This window comes from Labrus bergylta, chromosome 11 (assembly GCF_963930695.1).
Source record: "Labrus bergylta chromosome 11, fLabBer1.1, whole genome shotgun sequence".
Classification (NCBI taxonomy): Eukaryota; Metazoa; Chordata; class Actinopteri; order Labriformes; family Labridae; genus Labrus; species Labrus bergylta.
In genome coordinates, this window is record NC_089205.1 from 6,760,694 (window position 1) to 6,780,961 (window position 20,268).

Genomic DNA, 20,268 nt, shown 5'->3' on the forward strand with positions numbered 1-20,268 from the left:
CAACTCCACCTCCAATGTGCTTTCCTATCTTCAAATTTGTATATTTGGAATTAAGAGGAAATACGAGGAAAAATCACAACATGCAAAGAAATAAACTGTACAGATTCATTTAAGTGGGTACTCTGACATAAACAGCTATCTCTGAAGTCTCCATTTTAAAGAACAATTTACAAAAATCTTAAAAATGATATGGTAATGTTATCCTCTGCTGATTCTCCCGTCCTTAATGTCATGGCATATTTTAAAAGGAGTGTCATTTCAGAGGTTTTGCACTCCAGACGTCAAAGTTTCCCATTTGCACATAGATGCACATTGATAGCTAGTTAATACGGTTTATTACCGTAAAGTTTGGTTAATACTAGCCCTAATTGTCGATTCAGAAGGCAACCCATAGGCAGCAGCAACCTGCCAAAGCACATATATAACATGATGAAAGATTTGTGCTGTTCTCAGGCTGAAACAATGACATCAGTTTGATGTTAATGAAACCAGACATGATGATTGCTTAACTAGCTCTGATCAGTGTGTACCTGGGAATTCAGGTATTACAACTCACAACTATTTGAATCATCTGGTTTTTGATACTCCTATGGGAACAGAGAAGGATGACCACAGAAGGAAATAACCTAACCAAGTGTTATGATTAATCTTACATGACATCAGGTCACAAAACAAGGGTCGCAAAGTTATCAAGACAAAGTAACTGAGTAAAATACAGTCTGCTGGCTGCTTCAACGCTCTCTGCTCCAATGATGACTTAACTTTTTCTAAAGCACACAGAGGCAAAAGCTCATCCACTCTCCACTGTTATTGACTCTTTAGTTGTCAGCCCATCAGGAGCCCTGCAAGAGGGTCACCATTTGTTTGCTGCTCTGACTCCAGTCTGTGGAGTCTAGTGGCTGATCCTTCTCATGTCTCTTGGCTGCTACAACTCTAGTCGTTAGACTACTATGACTCCAGTTTGTTGGCCACCACAAATTCGGTGTGTTTGCTACTATCAATCCGGTCCATTGGCTGCTACGCCTCCAGTCTCTTGGCTGTCCAATGCTCTATGTTCCAGTAAGGACTCTTAGTAAACTTCTTTTTAACCGTACAGTGGTACAACCTTTTCTACTTCACTGTGACTCACAGCTTCAGCCAATACACGTCATGGTGAGTTGGGATTTGAAACAAGTCTATACATAAAAACACGTCCCACTAATCCAGTCAAATCTAACTTCCCTTTCTTACCAAACTGACTTCCATTATTTTCGGAACAGCAGTCAAAAGGTGTTTAACTCAAAAAAAAAAAAAAACTTTGAGTAAGTCCAAGGTAGCTATTCAATAAGGGTTTTCTTACTAGCCATGGCAAGGAATTTCTGTTACTGATCATATCCAGGAATATTTAAGGATTCTAACATTTTTACCCCCCAAGTTTGACAGCAACATGGAGAGAGAAAAACACAACTGAACAATGACACAGGTCATACTTCTCTTATCATCAAAAAGTCTGAAATCTTTTAATTATATGGATGTCTGAGGAAATTGTTTGAGGCAGAAAAGTTTGAGAGGGCCAGAATCAAAGTGGAAGCGAGTTAAGTCAGAATTACTTCCTGAATGGGCAGAAACAACAACGACTATGCCAAAGTTAACAGGCACCGCTGAGGGTACACACAGCAGAGAGGAAGACTTAAGGGAGAGAAAAGATGGATGTGCTTTTAAATGTCTACAATTAAAACTAGAGAAGTGCAACTGCAATAATTGGATTAAAAATAGACTGATTAATGAAGGTCAGATCTGTCAAACTTTAACTTCTACATTATTTAATGAAAAGACATATCAGAGAGGTGGTGCTTACAGACAGCTTTAAGAAGACTTTTGGGGTTGCTATGCTGTCACTTTGTTGTCAGCAATGGACCTGCTTCAACACAATGCTAATAACAAGGAAATACCTGAACCTTCTGAAAACATGAGACACAAGCATCAACATCCTACAGGGTAAAGCCTGGAGGAAATATAAGGACAGTCAGTCCCAGTCAGCAGTGATGAATGCTGCACATCCGGTTTTACTGGAGCAACTCAGTGACCTAGTCCTGAGGCCTCTGCTCAGGGAACGCTCTAAACTTGAGGCTGTACGGTATGTTCATTTATTCTTCACTGTTGCTCCACTTGTATGTGTTTTGGTACATCTTTAAAGTCTGTCCATTCACTGTATGGGCAAATTTTGATGGAATTTCAGAACCCATCAACTATGATCTCACAAGCATTTATGCATCTTGGAACAATGGCCAACTTTCCGGCTATTCTGGAGTAGCAAGTGGTAAGCCATAATGACTTCCATGACTTCCTTTTCCATGCGCTGCAGTCCAATTAGCAACTTGAGAAGCAAACGTGTTTTAGATTGAATGGAAAGCGAAATATGCACCTCCAGATATGTCTGTAAAATAAACATTGATGTAATTTCTTGATTTATTTGTTCATCTGTTTCTGGTGAGTCTCACTTTAACTGGAATTAGTAAGTTACACAGAGGCTTCCCTCTGGCTTACATCACCGTATGAACCCCCAAAATATGACACATTTTGTTGTGAATTACTTTTAATTTAAGGGTCTTAAATAGCAACATTATGGTGAAGATTTGTAAGTAGTACAAATTCAAGCCATGTCAAGTCTGTGTTCAAGAGACGAAGAAAAAACACTCAAATGTTTTTTGTTGAATGGTCAGATTGATTATTTCTGATGCATTCCAGGAAGTGGGGAAATCTTCATCTTAACGCTGATCATCACAGCGTCAAGCAGATTGTTCACTCAAGTTGATTTGTTTGATTCAGTATAGATTGTTAGCTGCACTTACATGCAGACTTCTGTTTATAGAGATGAGCACATTGTTGTCAGATTACCTCTGATGGGAGCCGGGTTGTCATTATGGAGGATTGTGATCGGACTGTTTTTCCTACACCAAAACCTGCCAATACCTAACCGACCAAAACTACTCAGACTATAAATATACAACAAAAACCAGAAAACTGCCAATGAAATCCAGACCTACAAGTAGTACGTACAGAGTCTTTACATGGATGTCAAATGTCAGTAACTTTGGCCATCATCCAAAGAACCTAAATCTTCATATGACGATGGCAAACAGGTTCAAAGATAGGGAGAAAACCTGCCTTATTCTTTCTAAAGTTCCTTCTAAACAGTGATGTAGTTCACTCCAGTAGTTACAGTATGCTCACTAGGAAAAAGGGAAGGGTCCTCCGGCTGTTTTCAAAAATATTGAAGAGATCCTCAGTTCCAAAAACACCTATTGTCTGAAGACATCTCAGTGGAATTTTTTTTTTTATATAAGAACATCCTGTCTGTACTGGTACTAGCTAAAAGAAAAGGTGCATCCTGTCTTGTCTGCTTCCAAATCTTGATTAAATCTTAATGCGCTCTTGTTTGTGCAGAGGACTCCTGGCACCCGCTTTAAGTGGACTTACACAATACTAAACGACTTGGGCTGTTTAACTCCGACCGCAGCATGAACAGCCAGAACACCACTTTATAAAATCCAATCATTTACCTTTTGAAAGGAAGGATTGACCTATTTAATCAATAAAACTAAGGGGTTTAACATCAGTCTTGGCTGATATCAGCCGAGGCATCAAAACAAACGCAAATAATGGGGCATGAACCAACGTCATTAGCCAATGTTGGTCTGTTGTATCGTATCAATTCTTATGCTGTCATCTAGTGTTTCATTTCCCCACACAGCTGTATTGGTGTTAGAATTGTAAATGTTTATTAAGAAATGTCATCAAACATCCATCAAAGATCCTTTTGGGGTACCAGCCGAACTGACTTGTTTCAGGTTAATCTTAGAAAGTATGGACTGCAAAGAAACAACATGATATGAGTTTTGCAAATCTAAAGCCAAGTTTGGAGGTGAACACGCTTGCCCGGGTTAAAGTCTTCCATGTCATTTTAATAATTAAAGCCTTGTAACTTTATATTCTATAACCAGGACCCAATGTGCCTGGATCAAGTTCAGTGTGGAAAATGAAGATGTGCCACTTGAAATATTAAGGCAAGTATGATTACCAAATCATCCCCCGGTTTTTTTTTAATTTCCCCCCCGGGGACAAATAAAAATTTTTGAATTTGAAGTGAATTGTAACATTGTAACATTGTTGCTGTAGATGGATGCAGGACAGGTAACAATATTGTTTTTTTCCTCGTAAAGTATCAGAGTTTAAAGTCTTCTGGTTTAACGACAACCCTAGATCAGGCAAGTACAGTTTCCTGTTAGAGCCTCAGTCAGGACTGAATGATGGCCTTCCTGCAGGCTTGCTTTTATTCAAACCAGCAGTCGAGCTGGTGATATCTGTTAAGGCGGACAAAGAGCTGAAGACAGGCCTGCTGTTTAACACACACACACAAATCAGCTGCACAGATAGACTCATGAAGTTAGAGGAAGGGAAATGCATGTGTGTGTGTGTGTGTGTGTGTGTGTGTGTGTGTGTGTGTGTGTGTGTGTGTGTGTGTGTGTGTGTGTGTGTGTGTGTGTGTGTGTGTGTGTGTGTGTGTGTGTGTGTGTGTGTGTGTGTGTGTGTGACCCGACGGTGCCTGTACACCTAAAGAAAGCTCTCTCCGGTGTGCACTTCCTGTTTGCTTCATGGAAATCATTACAGCAGCTCTTCACATGAAACAAAGTCAGACTCTCATCCAGTCAGAGGAACATTTTTCTAAAGTCTTTGAGGAAGAACGAGAAAGTGGGCAGCACAGAGTCACTCCCTGTCTCCCAGAGTGTGTGTGTGTGTGTGTGTGTGGTGGGGTGGGGGCAGAGTCCCTTTCAGTCCGACTGTGTCACAAGGACCCTTGAACCAGAGCCAACAGAGGCAAACAAACAAAGCCTCTGATGCTGCCAAGCAGGCCCGACCAGAGGACACTCGGATACTGTTAATGCAGGAAATGTGACACTGAGTACTAATGTCAGGACTCTTATCACGGTTTCATTACATTTACAAGGAAAAAAACTACTGATACGAAACATAATCTACACTGGACTGATCAAATAGTTTGAACATTGAAAAACGTGGTATATTTTGGCACACAGTACGAAAGTAAGATATACGAATACAACCACCAGTCATGTGGGGATGCTGTGTAGAATGGAAGTAAAAGCAGAATATGAGCCAACCTGAATTTGTTGCCAGCAAGATGTTCCAAAAAGTTTTGGAAAGGGTCATGTTTACCACTCTGTTTTTTTTTCTTTAACAACATGTTGTAAGTGTGTAAATGGTTCAGCTATAAATGGGGCCTTCACAAATGTGCAGGTTACCCATGCCATTTGCACTAATGCACCGCCTTACCATCACGGACGCTGACTTTGAACTGTGCACTGATAACAAGCCTGCTGGTCCCTCTCCTCTTTAGCCCAGAGAACGGGGCGTCCAGGATTTCAAACCAGAAAGTCAAGTTTTGACTTGTCAGAACTCAGGACAGTTTTTCACTTGATGAACAAAATATTTCTGAACACTCAAGACGTTAATTGAACTTGAACTTTGCTCAATGGAGGTATCTCAAATCCTTAAAAATTTAAAAAGTTCAAGTACGTTATTATGAGCAGCAGAGTGAAAATTTTAATGATAATGGTGCACATTGGTATTTTTCTTATTGAATATCTAACGTATGACATGACGGTGCAAAGACTGCTGTCCATCCGATCAGCTGCAAAAAGAAACATACGCTCCAGCTACTATATTAGTTTATTTCCGTCTCCTGTGCAGCTGCCTGCTTGATGTTTGCTTTCAGGAGTTTCATACCGAGACATTTAATGCACTATTTTACAGTGAAGACACTTAATTATAACAGTATGATAACATACACTTTAAAGCACTATTAAGTCAATAGTGTGCAGAGCGGATCAGCCCTCTGTTGCATAATGTTTTAAAAGAGACGGAGGAAACGTGTGGGTGATTTAGACCTCCATTTTTGACTTCTATCAGAGCACACAGAAGTACAGGAGAGGGACTCAAGAAGAACACTGAGCGTCATGATTAGATTCTTTCATTTGATGCCCTAGAGAAACTTGTTATAGCTGTAAGCAATCACTGCATCCGTCAGATTTCTGGGACATTTCCTGAGATATCTTAGTGAAAGAAAAACTGTCCGACACTATTAACTCACACTTCTAGAGAAAGAAGATTGAAAAAAAAAAAAATGCCCCACAAAGAGTGACCCAGTGACCTTTCAGTGTTTGTATAAACGACAAACTTACATGTCTTGCCTCTCTGCGCTGGCCCTCTGTATTCCTCAGCCAGCAGCGGCTCAGCTCGCTAAGCTCCAGGATGGGCTGCACCTTCAGCCTCACCGTGTCCCCCGACTGACGGATCATCTCCACGATCTCATCGCGGCTCTTGTTCTCCACGTTCCGCCCATTGATCTCCACCAGTCGGTCCCCTGGCACCAACCCGAGAGCCAGGTCCTTGGTGCCTGCACCCGGCTCTGCAAAGTGGACCACCCGCCTGTACACGCCCCCGTCGGGACTGCGGTCCAGCATGGTGGTGCGGCGCAGAGAGAATCCAAAGTCTCCGGTGTTGCGGCGTTGGAGCTCCAGCTCTCGTATCTCGGGTGCACTCGGAGCTACGACGGCCGGCAGCTGCAGCACAGCGGGGAAGGTCTTATCCACCACCTGAGGGATGCAGACTTTTTTGGTGGGCGGGGCTCCGACCTGCTGCTTCAGGCTGTGTTTGCGGAGCATGCTAAAGACTTTGTTCTCCACCTGCGGGGAGGGGGCTGCAGAGTTCTGTCCTGAAGGTGTGGATCCCTCTGAAGGACTCTCCTCTTTGCTCTTCTGAGAGAAGGAGAAGCGTTTCATCATCTGACCCACCTGAGCGGAGTTCTGCTTGGCAATTGATCCAAACTGAGCGACGCGCTCTCTCACCGAGTTGCGGTGTCCATCCTGTCCTACCCCGCCCTCCCCCTTCAGGTCGTCAGTGGAGCTGGCAGCGCTCAGCTGGTCGTCCAGCACCATGCTGCTCCGGTTGCTCAGCCCATCGGACTCGATGTCAGTAAGGGTGAGCTCGTGGCTGCTGGCCACCTTGATGGGGATGGGGTTGGAGATCTCCAGTTTGTTCTTGGACTCGCGCTTGGACTCCCTCTTGAGGTTGAAGAAGCCGCGGCGCATGCTCATCTCCTCCAGACTGCGCAGCTCTGCGGCAGACATCCTCTCCTTTTTGTCCTTCTTATCCTTCTTGCTCCCTTCTCTCTCCTTATCCTTCTTCTTCAGATTAAACATGGTGACAGACTGAATGTTCCCGTCAAGCGTAGCTGAATTTCCCTGCAGAGCTGCAGGTCCAGGTCACCTGTCAGGTATTTTGGTTGTAACCGACAGGGACGAATCCCCTGAGGAGAGGGAGGCAGAGCAAACTGAGTCAGACTCATTTAAGAGGAAATATTCATCAAAACATGTCGCTGATTAATCCTGTGACGTTTGAAAACAAAAAAATTATGATGGATTTTTCACAAATAATACTGCACTAACCTATTTCTATATCACAAAAATATCCAACCAGGAAAGACTGTTGAGATATGAACACTTCACAAATAAAGATGCTTCTTCACAAAATACATAAATATCATTATTTCCCCAAAACCATTACCAAGTCAAAAATAAGGTTGCCGTCTTTGGTTCATGCTTCTTAAATTGCTTTCCTTCTTTTCTCTATTTGCTGTAACTGTAAACTGAGTAGTTATAAGATTTGGACATTTTTTGGGGCCAAAACTAACAATGTGAAATCTTCTGTTGGGCTGTTATTGCATGGTAGGAAGATAAAGCATTCAAATTTGAAAATGTTATCAATACAGTCAGCAGTAATCAAATAAATCTAAATAAGGACTGCAAGGACATATTATCTTCAATATTGATCAATCTGATTATATTCACAATGGGTCTCAAAACAAGTAAAGAATCATTCCAAAGCCAAGTCTTTGCTTTTGTCCAAACAGAAGAGAAACTTTACTCTTAGAACTTAACTGTCATAAAATATATAAGATAGAAAATACTTGGTTAAGGGGGTGGGGGGGGGCAGTAACTCAGTCTGTAGGGACTTGGGTTGGGAACCAGAGGATCGCCGGCTCAAATCCGGGTGTGGACCAAGTCTGGAAATTAGTCTGGTAGCTGGAGAGGTGACAGCTCACTTACTGAGCACTGCCGAGGTGCCTTTGAGCAAGGAAGACACTAACTACCCCTGACTCTGACATGTCTCCATTAGTGCCCATATGATCCTGTTTGTGCTGTGTGTGAAATTGTTTTGTTAATTTTTTATAAAAGTGTAGTGAAATTGAAATGTTCTAGCACCTACAAAACTCACACTAAAATATCTTGCAGTTGCAGCCATAGAACAAAAACCCAACAGGTAGTTACATTTTGACGACTCAGCAAAGCAAAGTATGAGTAATTCTTTAATATGTAATTGTGTCTCAGTTTACTATTAGGTTCTTCATAGGTTCTTCTTGGTCGACAATTCATTGCTTATCTCGCTGAAATATTACATCAGTAGTCTAACAACAATGCATTGTCCTGTCAGATTAAGAGCAGTTTAAATGGACAATAACGTCTGTGAGAAGTGCCCTGCTTCCACCTAACACCTGACTGCTGCATATTTTAATAGTTTCTTTTTTGATTTTATGAGACAATTGAACAGCATCAGAAGACTGTAAAATAAAGACCTCCAGCACTCGTACATTACTGAGGCCCACTGGAGGAGCTTGGCAGGACCAAAACACATTCCTGGCTTCATTCTTTTTTTTTCTCGAACTGAGTCTCTGAATCCAAACCCTCAAAAATCAGGCAGGGGACTCTTTCTGCTGCAGACTGACACAAGCAAAGAGGCAGCCCTGCTTCTCATTAAGCTGAACCACACACACACACACACACACACACACACACACACACACACACACACACACACACACACACACACACACACACACACACACACACACACACACACACACACACACACACACACACACACACACACCTCTGTTATTACAATGGGTTTAGATGTCTGTACTACCAGATAGACATGTCAGAAGTCTAAACTGTGCCTGGAAAGCGTTTGAGCTGTCCTGTCAGATAAATGCATGGTCACAGATTAAACCCTGCGCACGCGCGCGCGCGCACACACACACACACACACACACACACACACACACACACACACACACACACACACACACACACACACACACACACACACACACACACACACACACACAACAAAAGATAACAACAGAGTAAATCCCTAAAACAATGCAGCTCATGATAATGTCTAATTAGTCTAAAACACCTAAAAGGTGTTTTCAGTCATGTTTGGCCAGTTGACTGACAGCTTTTCTGTCATCATTAGCCTCATGTTATGCCTGCAAACAAAAATGTCCTAAGAACCTGGGATTATAAATCTAATTAAATTAAGGGTTTGTTCTGTTTATCTCCCTGGTTTTTGAGTTTAAAACCCGGGCTAACACCTGGCACACTTTGGTACAAAAGCAGCGTTTATTAGCCCCCTGAAGTCAGAGGACAAAAAGCATGACAGAGCTAAAATAGATGTAGCTTCTCGGCTAACTCATTTAGCTAGCTGGTGTTGCTGTTTCTGTGTGAGGGTGTAACGCTACATCAGGACAAATATCTGCGTTTTTAATCCCGCAGCAAATTCATAGGAACCATCAGAAAGAGGCAGCAGTGATTCATTATGATTGTGTTTAACTTTCCAGTGAGTAATCCAGCTAGCTAACTAGCCTGATTGGCTCCAGTCAGTCCTCATTTTTAGGAACAACACATCGGGATCCCGTGAAAATGATCCCGGGCTGTCCTATCCTCTGACTCAAACTGCCTCCATTACTGGGAACACACATGCTTAATAAATGAAGAAATACTCACTGTGCTCCAGGACACCAAAGGGTGCTGTGTGTGTGTGTTGGTGGGCGCAGCTCGGCTCGTTGGAAACAGAAGCCGCAGACTGGTCTGTGAGCTATCAGAGCTGGCTGCTCCCAGTCCGCCTCTGGAGGCTCACAGGGTGCAGGGACAGGCGGTCAAACAGCGACACCTGCTGGGCGAGAGAGAGAGATACAACCAGAGCCGTGAACCAACCATACACTGTACACACTAACCTATACACACTAACCTATACACACTAACCATACACACTAACCTAAACACACTAACCTATACACACTAACCTATACACACTAACCTATACACACTAACCTATACACACTAACCTATACACACTAACCATACACACTAACCTAAACACACTAACCTATACACACTAACCATACACACTAACCTAAACACACTAACCTATACACACTAACCTATACACACTAACCATACACACTAACCTATACACACTAACCTATACACACTAACCATACACACTAACCTATACACACTAACCTATACACACTAACCTATACACACTAACCTATACACACTAACCTAAACACACTAACCTATACACACTAACCTAAACACACTAACCTATACACACTAACCTATACACACTAACCATACACACTAACCTATACACACTAACCTAAACACACTAACCTAAACACACTAACCTATACACACTAACCTAAACACACTAACCTATACACACTAACCTATACACACTAACCTAAACACACTAACCTAAACACACTAACCTAAACACACTAACCTATACACACTAACCTAAACACACTAACCTAAACACACTAACCTATACACACTAACCTAAACACACTAACCTAAACACACTAACCTATACACACTAACCTATACACACTAACCTAAACACATTAACCAACACTCACTTAAAATAAGAAATACAAGAACACTGATAAAGTCCCATTCAGAGTTGTATTTGTAGATAAATGGGGTCGTTGTCATTGATTTGTTTTAATTCACCAACAAGTCTCTTTCAAGACTGAGAAGATGTCTGCAGCCCCTGTGGACAAAGCAGTACCTCTTAAGTTTGCTTATTGTAACAGCAAAAAATATTGTCCTACTTTCCTTAAACAATCATTGTGATTATTTCCGATGGAAAATGTAAAAATAAAAAAAGAATGTTTTTCCATCAAGCTCAGAATCAACTCGTCTGACACCTACCAGCCAGCTGTGATTTTAGGCACTGAAGATATTTGCATAGAAATAATAAATCTTGTGTTTTTGTTTGCTTTTGTTGGTCAACACTATCGATTTAAATCTGTGTGGGCCGCATGGTGGTGCAGTGGTAAGTACTGTTGCCTCACAGCGAAGAGATTCCTGGTTCAAATCCCCGTTTGACAGAAGCCTCTCTTAGAGGAATTTGCATGCATGTGTGGGCTCCCTCCGGGTACTCTGGCCTCCTCCCACAGTCCAAACAGTCCAATGCTCGTTAAGGTAGCTGGTGAAAACAAATTGACCTTAGGTGTGAGTCTCTGTGGGCCAGATTTACTAAGTTCCCAATTAAAGAGTACTAAATTGCGTGTTCACTTGGTGGGCGTTTTGCGGGTGATCTACTAAGAAAATTTGCGTGAATGACACCAGGTGCACCAGGAGGCGGTACTATTTAAGTAAGGCTTTTGCGTGTTCTACTGGTTTACATCACGGAGAGTTTGGACAGAAAGCAGGATGACTGCAAGCGCAAAATAGGTATCAGTGAGAGGCAAATAAACGCACAATACTTTCGAGTTATAGGAGAAAAATCTGAATATTACAAAGAAGATTTTGGATATAAGAAAACATCGGCATTAAACAGGGCCTCTCTTTTCTTCCCTTCATCTTAAGAATGAAGTGTCATACATTGCGCAGGAGGTGTGAGCTGTGTCCTCTGTGGACCGGGCGCTCTACACTCGGGCCGTTGTTGCGCACCAGACAGCTGACCAGCGCTGTGTCTGATCGGACATCAATGCCCTGGAAAGAGGCATCGAAGACGGGGATACAAACAGTGGTGAGGTACCCCAATCCAAGCATCCTACAGAGTAGCAGCAGCGGGCTTTAAAGGGAGGAGACGAGCGCATTATGGAGAAGAGCGCACCGGAGGGGGCGAGCTGGGGGAGAGACGAGCAACCCGAGAAAAAAGGAAATCCCCAGTTTAAAATGTAATGTTGGCGAAAAGAGGGAAATAGGAAAATAGGAATGTTGTCAATGTTGAAATTCTTTAGAATGCAGAGGCTGTGAATGTTCAGTTTTCTTTGGATATATGGCAACAATAGCCTGTAGTTTAATCATGGTGTTTCTCTTCCTTAACGATTAGAATATTGAATCAAATTAAAAAATAAATGCATGCCATTTATTTTTCTGTCATTTGAAACATGTAAACACATGAGGGGAAAAACGCGATCTTTATGTCTTCTTTTGTTGTGCCTATGTCTCCTCCTAACTTCAATAACAGCAGCCTGTTGTGTGTAACACTGGTCTCCTGAATCAGCATGTTCCTTTCAAAGGTGTTAAATTCAGACACCTTCACAATCACCGCAATTTTTTGTCAGGTTTGGTAAATCACAATACATGTACTAACTGTTTGCATTTTCTCCTCCCAGTATTTTGCACGTTAGGGCAGAAACGCCCCATATTGCGTATTCATTAAGGCAAATGTACTAAATGGACAATACGTGTTGTTTTGCTCATTTGAAAGAGGCAATCCTCACTGCGCGTTTCTGATCCATTAAAATGTCCCCACTTCTTTCACATTGTGCACCATCTGCCCCTCCACACATTTAACACAGCCATCAAACAAAGTGACTGACAGCTGGTTTCATGACTGACGGACACAAAAACTCTCAGATTCCTCTCTATGGTGCAGGGAACATGACAAAGATGATGAAGAGGAGATGTTACTGTGTCAGACTTTCATTTCACCAGAGCACAAAGAGAATAAAACAATCGAATCCAAGTATGTTTTTATTTTTTTGATGTTTTTTTTTTGTAGCAAGTGTGTAAACTGTGAACAGAAAAAACACTTTCTTCAGCTCATACTTGAAACATGAAAATTGACTGGAAATCCTTTCAAGTAACGCTGTCTGATGAATCACACAAAATAAATACATCAGGGTTCACTTCTGATCAGGATAGACTGTCATGGTAACATATGCTGAACACCTAACCTGCTTCAGAACATTGATTTTAGTCTGTAGCAGCCTGTGTCTCACTTCTTCATCATTTCCTTTACATAGTTTGCTCAGAGTTTGTTGAATATGACGATCAGCGGACGGCAGGCTCGTTCATGATGGTGATAAGTTATAGGAAGCTTACACCGCCGCTTTCATGTGTACACACTCATCGAATCTCTGTATTATAGGCCTCAGGAGCCGTGAAGCTGCACGTTTAAAGTCTCTTTTCATGACAGCTGACATCCTCATGTTGATGTCAGGGCTCGCTCACGTGAATAAATCAGATGTATGACTTGTTAAGTATAAAAGCTGATCATCCTTCGAGCCGCTAAAGTCTATGCAGTTTGTGGTTCTGTGTGTGTGGTCTGTTGTGTTGTCTCCTCGCCGTCAGCATCTGTCTGCTGCTCGGCCAACATGTCCCTCAGCTTTAGGCTGAGGACCGCGTCTCTGGGCTCTGCTGACACCTGCAGGGCGGGAGGAGAACTATCAGCGTGGGTTCAAATAAAACATTTCTCACCATTAACCCAAGTTTGATTTACTGCCAGAAAATATTTCCATGAATAGACATAACAATAAAGCAGCCTGAATGCTGTGAGCATGTGCAGCTCTTTGATTCATTATTGAACAAAAAGGTAGAGGCTATCATGACAACAAAAGTAAGGCACCAGCAGCTAATGGTTCAGATTCAACCCTGTTGAATTGGCTTGCAGCTTTGGTTATTCCTTATACTCACAAGTGGAGCTCCTCTGCGTCTGAGCAGGATGCCTTCTGCGAGTAACGCCTTCCCCGTCTCCTCGAACAGAGCAGAGTCCTCGAACTCAGCACGGCTCTGCAACTCTGTGTATTTATCTACAAACCTGCAGAATCACAGAGACACTAAGGTCGTCAAAAAGTACAAATCTTCTGAGACATTTTCAACATAAAGAGAGACAGCAGTGTCCAAATTTAACAAATATGCCCCAGTGTTGTTCAATTTAGACATCGTGCAGGAGTTTGGCTGCATTTTTTAATAATAGAAAATAAATAAATTACCCAATTTTGGGTGCCTATAGGACTTCCTGTGGTATCAAAACTGGTACTGAGACCTTTCATTTTTACTAGAAACACAAGGTAGCTTAAAAATCTGGAATTGTGGGGCGCGCTGGTGGCGCAATGGTTAGGGCGCGCGTCCCATGTATTGAGACTCTCGTCTCGAGAATCTTAGAAAAAAAAAAAAAATCTGGAATTGTGACAACCCTAAAAGACACAGCCACAAACATTTAGTGAAGAGAAAACATGTGATAAACTGCATTTTAAAGAGTCCACAAGTTTCAAATACAAAACACTCAAATCAGACAGTCTTATTCATGTCAGTACATCATATCTATTCCTAAAACACAGTCAGAACGTTAATGTCTGTTTTCTGTTTAGTGAAGTACCTCTGACACGTGGAAACAAAGTTGGACCTGGACAGATCAAAAGGCCGACCAGGTACGTACAGCTCGTAGAACTTTCTGAAAGCAGACAGACAGAAAAGTGTGAGCATCGCCTGAATACAAATCTTACAAAAAGTGTTCATGCTGATATGAAACAGCTGAATCTTATCCAAATCACTGTTTTTGGATATCCATAAAAGCTTGACTCTGTGTCCACCTTGTGTTTTTTTCTGAGTGCCAGCGTCTTTTTTTAATTGTTGCCGATATGAGGAGAGAGCGTGCAGCGTCATGCACTCCACTTTTTTGGTGCGGCCGCTCTGAGTTGAAAATCTTCAAAACTTTCCAGATGAGCGCTGACGTCCCCAGCGCTCTTTTCAAAATATGTGATATACCCCTTATTTTTGTCCCCAACGGATGGGTGATGTACCACATCCTCCATGCTCCTCATCCAGACAAAGCAGGAGGGCAATCATCATGATCATTGTGACAGAAAGAAAACTGTCTCAAGAATTAAACATAGGCCACAGTAAAAAGCAAGGGAGCAGCGATGGTCATACAGTGGACGTTTAAAAGTGACTGTTGTCATAGAGACAAGACACATGTAGCCGTTTTATTCTCAGCACACAAGCAATTCATCCCAACGCTCCAGAGCTCACAGTCAGCACTTTTCTGTAAGTAATGAAAAAAAAAAAGGTGTGGTGGACACAGGGCCTAAATTGACATTCTATTACTTCATTAACAGTGATGATCGTCCTTACGCTCTGACTTCATCCTCTCTGTAGAAGATCTCTGGTACGGTTTCCTGTTTCTTGATCCCGGCTCTTCTCCATGGTTTCACATGAAGCGGGTCTCTCTTTGGAGGAAAAGCTTCATAAACTTCGTACCAGACCGGTTTCGCTGATCGCTGAATGACTCCAGAGCGCATCAGATCTCGAACCCTGAAAATCAAACAAAGATGGAAGAGTCAGAGTTTTAAGGATGGGTAATTTATTGTTTAAATCAAAAAAACACAGATACATATGACCAAACTGCAAATCAAATCAGAATAAATGCTACATACTGAACTTTCACTTGTGCTAGCCCTATGATAAGACTGTTATATATACTTTTATACCAACACTTTCGCTTTTTAACCCCTTTATTTTATGTTAATTTTGTAATTTACGAATAGGTGTTTGAAATGTGTTAAGTGTCAACTCTGAAATGCCTTCTGGATATTGATCGATTGAGCATTTTTATTTTGAAGATGTATTTCTGTAAAATGCACAGCTTTGTGTATTTTGTTTTGATGAACGGACCATTTTAATTGTGTTATTTTACGTGTGCATGTCAACATTAAGCAGTGCACTGTTCATTAAAGTGACAGAGTGGCATTTGGCCCATGTGGATTTGACTTAATCTGACTTTGTTTCTGTTATTTATTTGCAGGATAAAAAAATATTGATATATATTGTGCTAATTCAGCTTAGGGCTGGGCGATATGGACCAAAACTCATATCTTGATATAGTTTAGCTGAATGGCGATACTCGATATATCGATATGTATTTTATTAACAGTGAAAACACATGGAAAATAAACTACTAAACTATTCACTGTTTGTGAATTTAAAAAGTAATGTTATAAAATAAAAATGTTCCTTAAATACAATAAAAGAGAGAGAGAGAGGAGGAGCAGACAGTCAGTCATCATCAGTGAGATGAGAAAAAGGTGACCTGACACCTCTGTAATGTTATTTTAATGTAACATAAACTATATCCATATTAACCATGTTGTCTTACCCTATATCTTGTTTGAAAATATATCCATATATCTTAAAAACTCGATATATTTCCCAGCCCTAATTCAGCTTAAACAATATCGAAAAATCGCCCAGTCCTAAAGGTGAGTTTCCCTCGGAACTGGGAATGACGTCACACCCGAGTCCCAGGTTTTCCTAAATACCTACAAGCAGAACTACAGTCTTGGGCGCATAGCTATGACGTAACAACACAGCGTCTTTGGCCGCGGTCATGCTCTTGAGAAATGACATTAATGTATGATCTGTGCATTTAAGCTGCTTTTCATGTTTATATTTACTGTCTTTGTGAGCAGATCAATAAAGACTAATCGCTGGGTTTTCATTAAACGCCAGTTCATGCTTTCATGTAGCCTTTGAAAACGATCTACCTGCACCTACTTCTAGCGTTATTTAACTAACTCAACTTTACCGAGTCCTGTCAACTAAATAACGCATCGTGTCACTCTATTTCCACCACTAACACAGGTAACAACAACATGCTATTCGTCACATTGACGTGTATATCCTCTGTTAGCTTCTAAAGCTAGCAGACGCTAACAGGCACAGTGTAGAGTTTGGCTCTCTTACCGGGTAAACACATTCCCAAACTTCTCTAGTCTGCTGCCGGCCATTGCACTTCTTTTGTCCACTGATGTGCCCTCAAAGGTTACGTTAATGACGTTAGCTGTACACGTTATGGTCATACATCCATGTGTGCCACTAGAGGTGTCGTTCTTCTTCTACGAACCAATATCCGGCAGACTCTTCTTCTACTTCTGTGGAAAGTAATGGCGCTTGGCGTCCGTAGTTGTTGCATTACCGCCACCTACTGGGTATTATCAGCTTCACACAGCTTCACGATAGATAGGTTTGTCTTCTTCCTCCTCCTCCACTTGTGAGTGACAGTTTAGACGCTACTAAGCTTTAGGTACGCTACCAGGTATGACTGGCCTCCGCAGGATAAAGAATAAAGAATTACTGACACTTTCACTTTTCATATCCACACATCCAGCCCTTATCATGCAGGAACTGTTCAACTGCTTTCATGATAAGTCTGAGGTTTCTTCTTCTACGAGGCTACTTCTTCTTCTTTGGTTCATAAAGGCGCTTGACATCCAAAAGTGTTGCTGCACAATGTCTACACACACGTGAGCTGTGTCCAAACTTCCAGTACTGAATGGCTTTGTGGCGAAAGGGCCTTTACTCTTGTAGATAACTGATGTGGTCTGGTAAAACTTGGTATTGAATTACAGCTGACTCAAAATGTAGCACGATTGTGTCGGACATCTTTCTCCATCACTCGCGCGAGTCGGGACATTCTTGTGACTGTCTGTCACTCTGTTACATTCTCAATCTTGTAGCTTCTCAGAATGACACTCAGTCAATAACTCCCCTGTTATGTAGGAAACATGACACTTTATATATATATATATATATATAAGCCTCATAATCATCTAGTTTTTCTTGAGGTGTGTTTGTGACACACATATAACTGCAATCAACCCTCTTCTCTTCACGTCCACTATACTGACATGTCCTACTCTTTCTTAATCCAGTTAGCAACTTGATGTTTGTCCGACAAATTTGAAGCCACATTCTGGCTGTCAGTTAGTTTCATCCCAGCCAAATGGATTTCTATTTCAGTCTCACTGTCATCCCTTCAGCTTTAGATTTCAGCTATTTTAATCTTTTTCCTCACAGATTTCTTTCCGCTGTTTGTTTGACAACTCCATGCGTCAGCCTATTCCTACACACAGAGGCGCTGCTTGTCTACAGGCAAGGGAGGCAACTGCTTGGGGCCCCAGACCAGTAGGGGCCCCAGAGGGCTGACAAACTTTGAACCAAAGCAGCGGCCCAATATGTGCAAATTTTTTGCAATGACAGTAGGAAACTTCCCTAAGGAGGCCCTCTCCTGACAGCATTCACTCTTGTTGCCCTGCTGATTGATCTTTGCCTATAGGCCCCAACAGGCTCAAGAATCTTCACCTCCTGCACCCTCTGCACACCTTCACTGCTTCTACACGTCTTCTTTCAAATTTCCATTCACATTTTCCGAGCTCTGATAATCTTCCTCTTCTTCCTCTTCTTCTGCTCCTCTTCTCTGGATTTACTTTTCAGCACTACCTTTCATTTCTCGGCATGGATCTGCTCCTGGACTCTGGTTAATTCAATGTCAGTTTGCTTTACCTCCATCTGTAGTTCATGTAGTCGACCTTATAATTAATTTCCTTTTAAAGCCTTTTTTTTTTTCAAATCAAGTCGCATTTAGAAAAGCCAACATTCCTTGTCCTTCAGTTTTCTGAATGACTTCTTACATTTCCCTCGACCACACGTGTTGTCCTTCATTTTGTCATCTTTTATTGATGTTGGAGGTAAACTTTGAGCATGTATTGGGGTCTTTGTCTCTGTCCCACTGCATTAAACACAGAGTCCTGTTTGATGAGTTTCTATGTACAGTTTTCTGTTTAAGGTGCTGTGTTTCGAAACAGGCTGATCCAGATGTGTTTGACTGCAGATGTCAAGATTAACAGGTAGAATATGTCAGGGTGAAATTTCACTTTAGAAATTGGCAGGATTTACATAAACATCCCAAGCTTTTCAAAGTACATGAAACCAGAACTACAAACAAAAAAAAATGTTTATTTTGTACTATTGGAACATTTTAGAATCCCTATATTTGCTTTGTTTAGTCGAGGATTGAATAAAAATTTATCACAATTACACGTTTATTGCAAAGGATAAATTGGGCCAAAGAATATTTTTTATCAGTTGATTCTGGCTCTAGGCTTTAATTTGACATTTCATTCTCCGCTCTCCACTCATAGAGTTGAAGTCCCTTCCTGTGGACAAACAGGGAACTCTAATATTAAACGGCTATTGTCCGTCTCTCAGGGGAGATTCATAATGAAAAAGATGTTATCTCTCTGTTCAGTTCATCCCATGAGGCTTTTATGAGGAAAACAATTCACAGGATCCAAACTGTACAGAGAGCAGGAGCAGGACTAGAAAAAAAACAGAGGAAGGAACCCCCCCCCCCCCCCCTCCTTTCCCTGCTCTCAACAAAATAAAATATGGACTTTCAATTAACTATTAACTACAGACATGTTCTGATATTAATCCTTACCTTCAAAGCTCTCCAAGATTTGATCTCTGACTTACATTGACTTTATAGATCTGAACGGTCTTGTAACACTTGAAATTGTGGAAAGTACCTTTAAGACGTATTGTGTTGCTAAGTTACAAGGGGAGCCTACTCCTACTCATGTTCTGTGATATGTATCCGCATGGCTCATTGTTTTGCCTCGTGGATTTTTTAGAATTAGTATGGATTTGAAACTAAGTCAGTATTTTTTTGTTGTTGTTTTTTTTTTTTTTTGCCTTTTCTTAAGTAAACTGTTTTAGTTAGTCTGTAATTGGCTCAGCTTTCTTTCTTTTTTCATGGATGTGACAGATACTGATTCTGATCTGTATGTTCTCCGTTCTGTTTGTGTTGATCTCCTTTTCTCCACATGACGACGGTGGATTAGTTGTTTCTCTGCACACACAAGGAAACTATAAATCCTCTGCTACCAAATTAGAAAAAAGTGGATTTACAAAATCCGCCTGGCAGCGTGAAAACAAGTAAATTCTTCATAAATGCTCCGGGGAATGTAAAAAATGCAGCCCTACACTCCGACGTGATCTTATTATTATAGCTCAAGATGTTTAACACAAAACCTTGTCCAAGTTTCAGATTATTAGTTTCGTCTGGACTGTGAAGTGAAGTAATGTGTTTGTTTTTTCACTGGCCCTTTTTCTTCCCTGTCTGACAGCTGTGTTCAGCAGCTCTTCTTCATTGCGGTAAATATATTTAAGACAAAAAAAAAAATTGTGAATGTTCATGTTAATATTGTTTAATACTCAAGTCATTACTGGCCACATTTCGGGGAAGAGACATGTAGAATATCTCAAACTTGTGCAAAAGTGCAGC

The 20,268-nt window shown here is 41.4% G+C and overlaps 2 protein-coding genes across 3 annotated transcripts in view; both read right to left on the reverse strand.

The window, feature by feature from the left end:
• The window catches only part of myo18ab (myosin XVIIIA b), a 107,091-nt gene extending 97,072 nt beyond the window's left edge, over positions 1–10,019 (reverse strand). For both annotated transcript variants that reach the window (XM_065960523.1, XM_065960521.1), the window contains exons 1-2: positions 9,906–10,019; positions 6,240–7,366 (exon numbers count right to left, since the gene is read on the reverse strand). In XM_065960523.1, coding sequence (XP_065816595.1) covers positions 6,240–7,259 — 1,020 coding nt within the window. In that variant the 5' untranslated portion in view covers positions 7,260–7,366; positions 9,906–10,019. The remainder of the gene's footprint in view (positions 1–6,239; positions 7,367–9,905) is intronic.
• Positions 10,020–12,883: 2,864 nt separating this feature from the next.
• Positions 12,884–17,063, reverse strand: mrps23 (mitochondrial ribosomal protein S23). Its single transcript, XM_020640986.3, has 5 exons — positions 16,887–17,063; positions 15,279–15,458; positions 14,524–14,598; positions 13,839–13,962; positions 12,884–13,569 (listed from the first exon to the last, which is right to left on the reverse strand). The coding sequence occupies exons 1-5, from the start codon at positions 17,000–17,002 to the stop codon at positions 13,441–13,443; spliced, it is 624 nt and encodes a 207-aa protein (XP_020496642.2). The 5' UTR covers positions 17,003–17,063; the 3' UTR covers positions 12,884–13,440.
• Positions 17,064–20,268: the final 3,205 nt, after the last annotated feature.

Coding starts and splice junctions, on each gene's coding strand:
- mrps23 (XM_020640986.3), bottom strand. CDS start 17,002: ATGACCATAACGTGTACAGCTAACGTCATTAACGTAACCTTTGAGGGC. Junction 14,599..15,278: donor AGAGAGGATGAAGTCAGAGC/GTAAGGACGATC, acceptor GTCTGCTTTCAG/AAAGTTCTACGAGCTGTACG. Junction 13,963..14,523: donor TTTGTTTCCACGTGTCAGAG/GTACTTCACTAA, acceptor GTGATTCTGCAG/GTTTGTAGATAAATACACAG.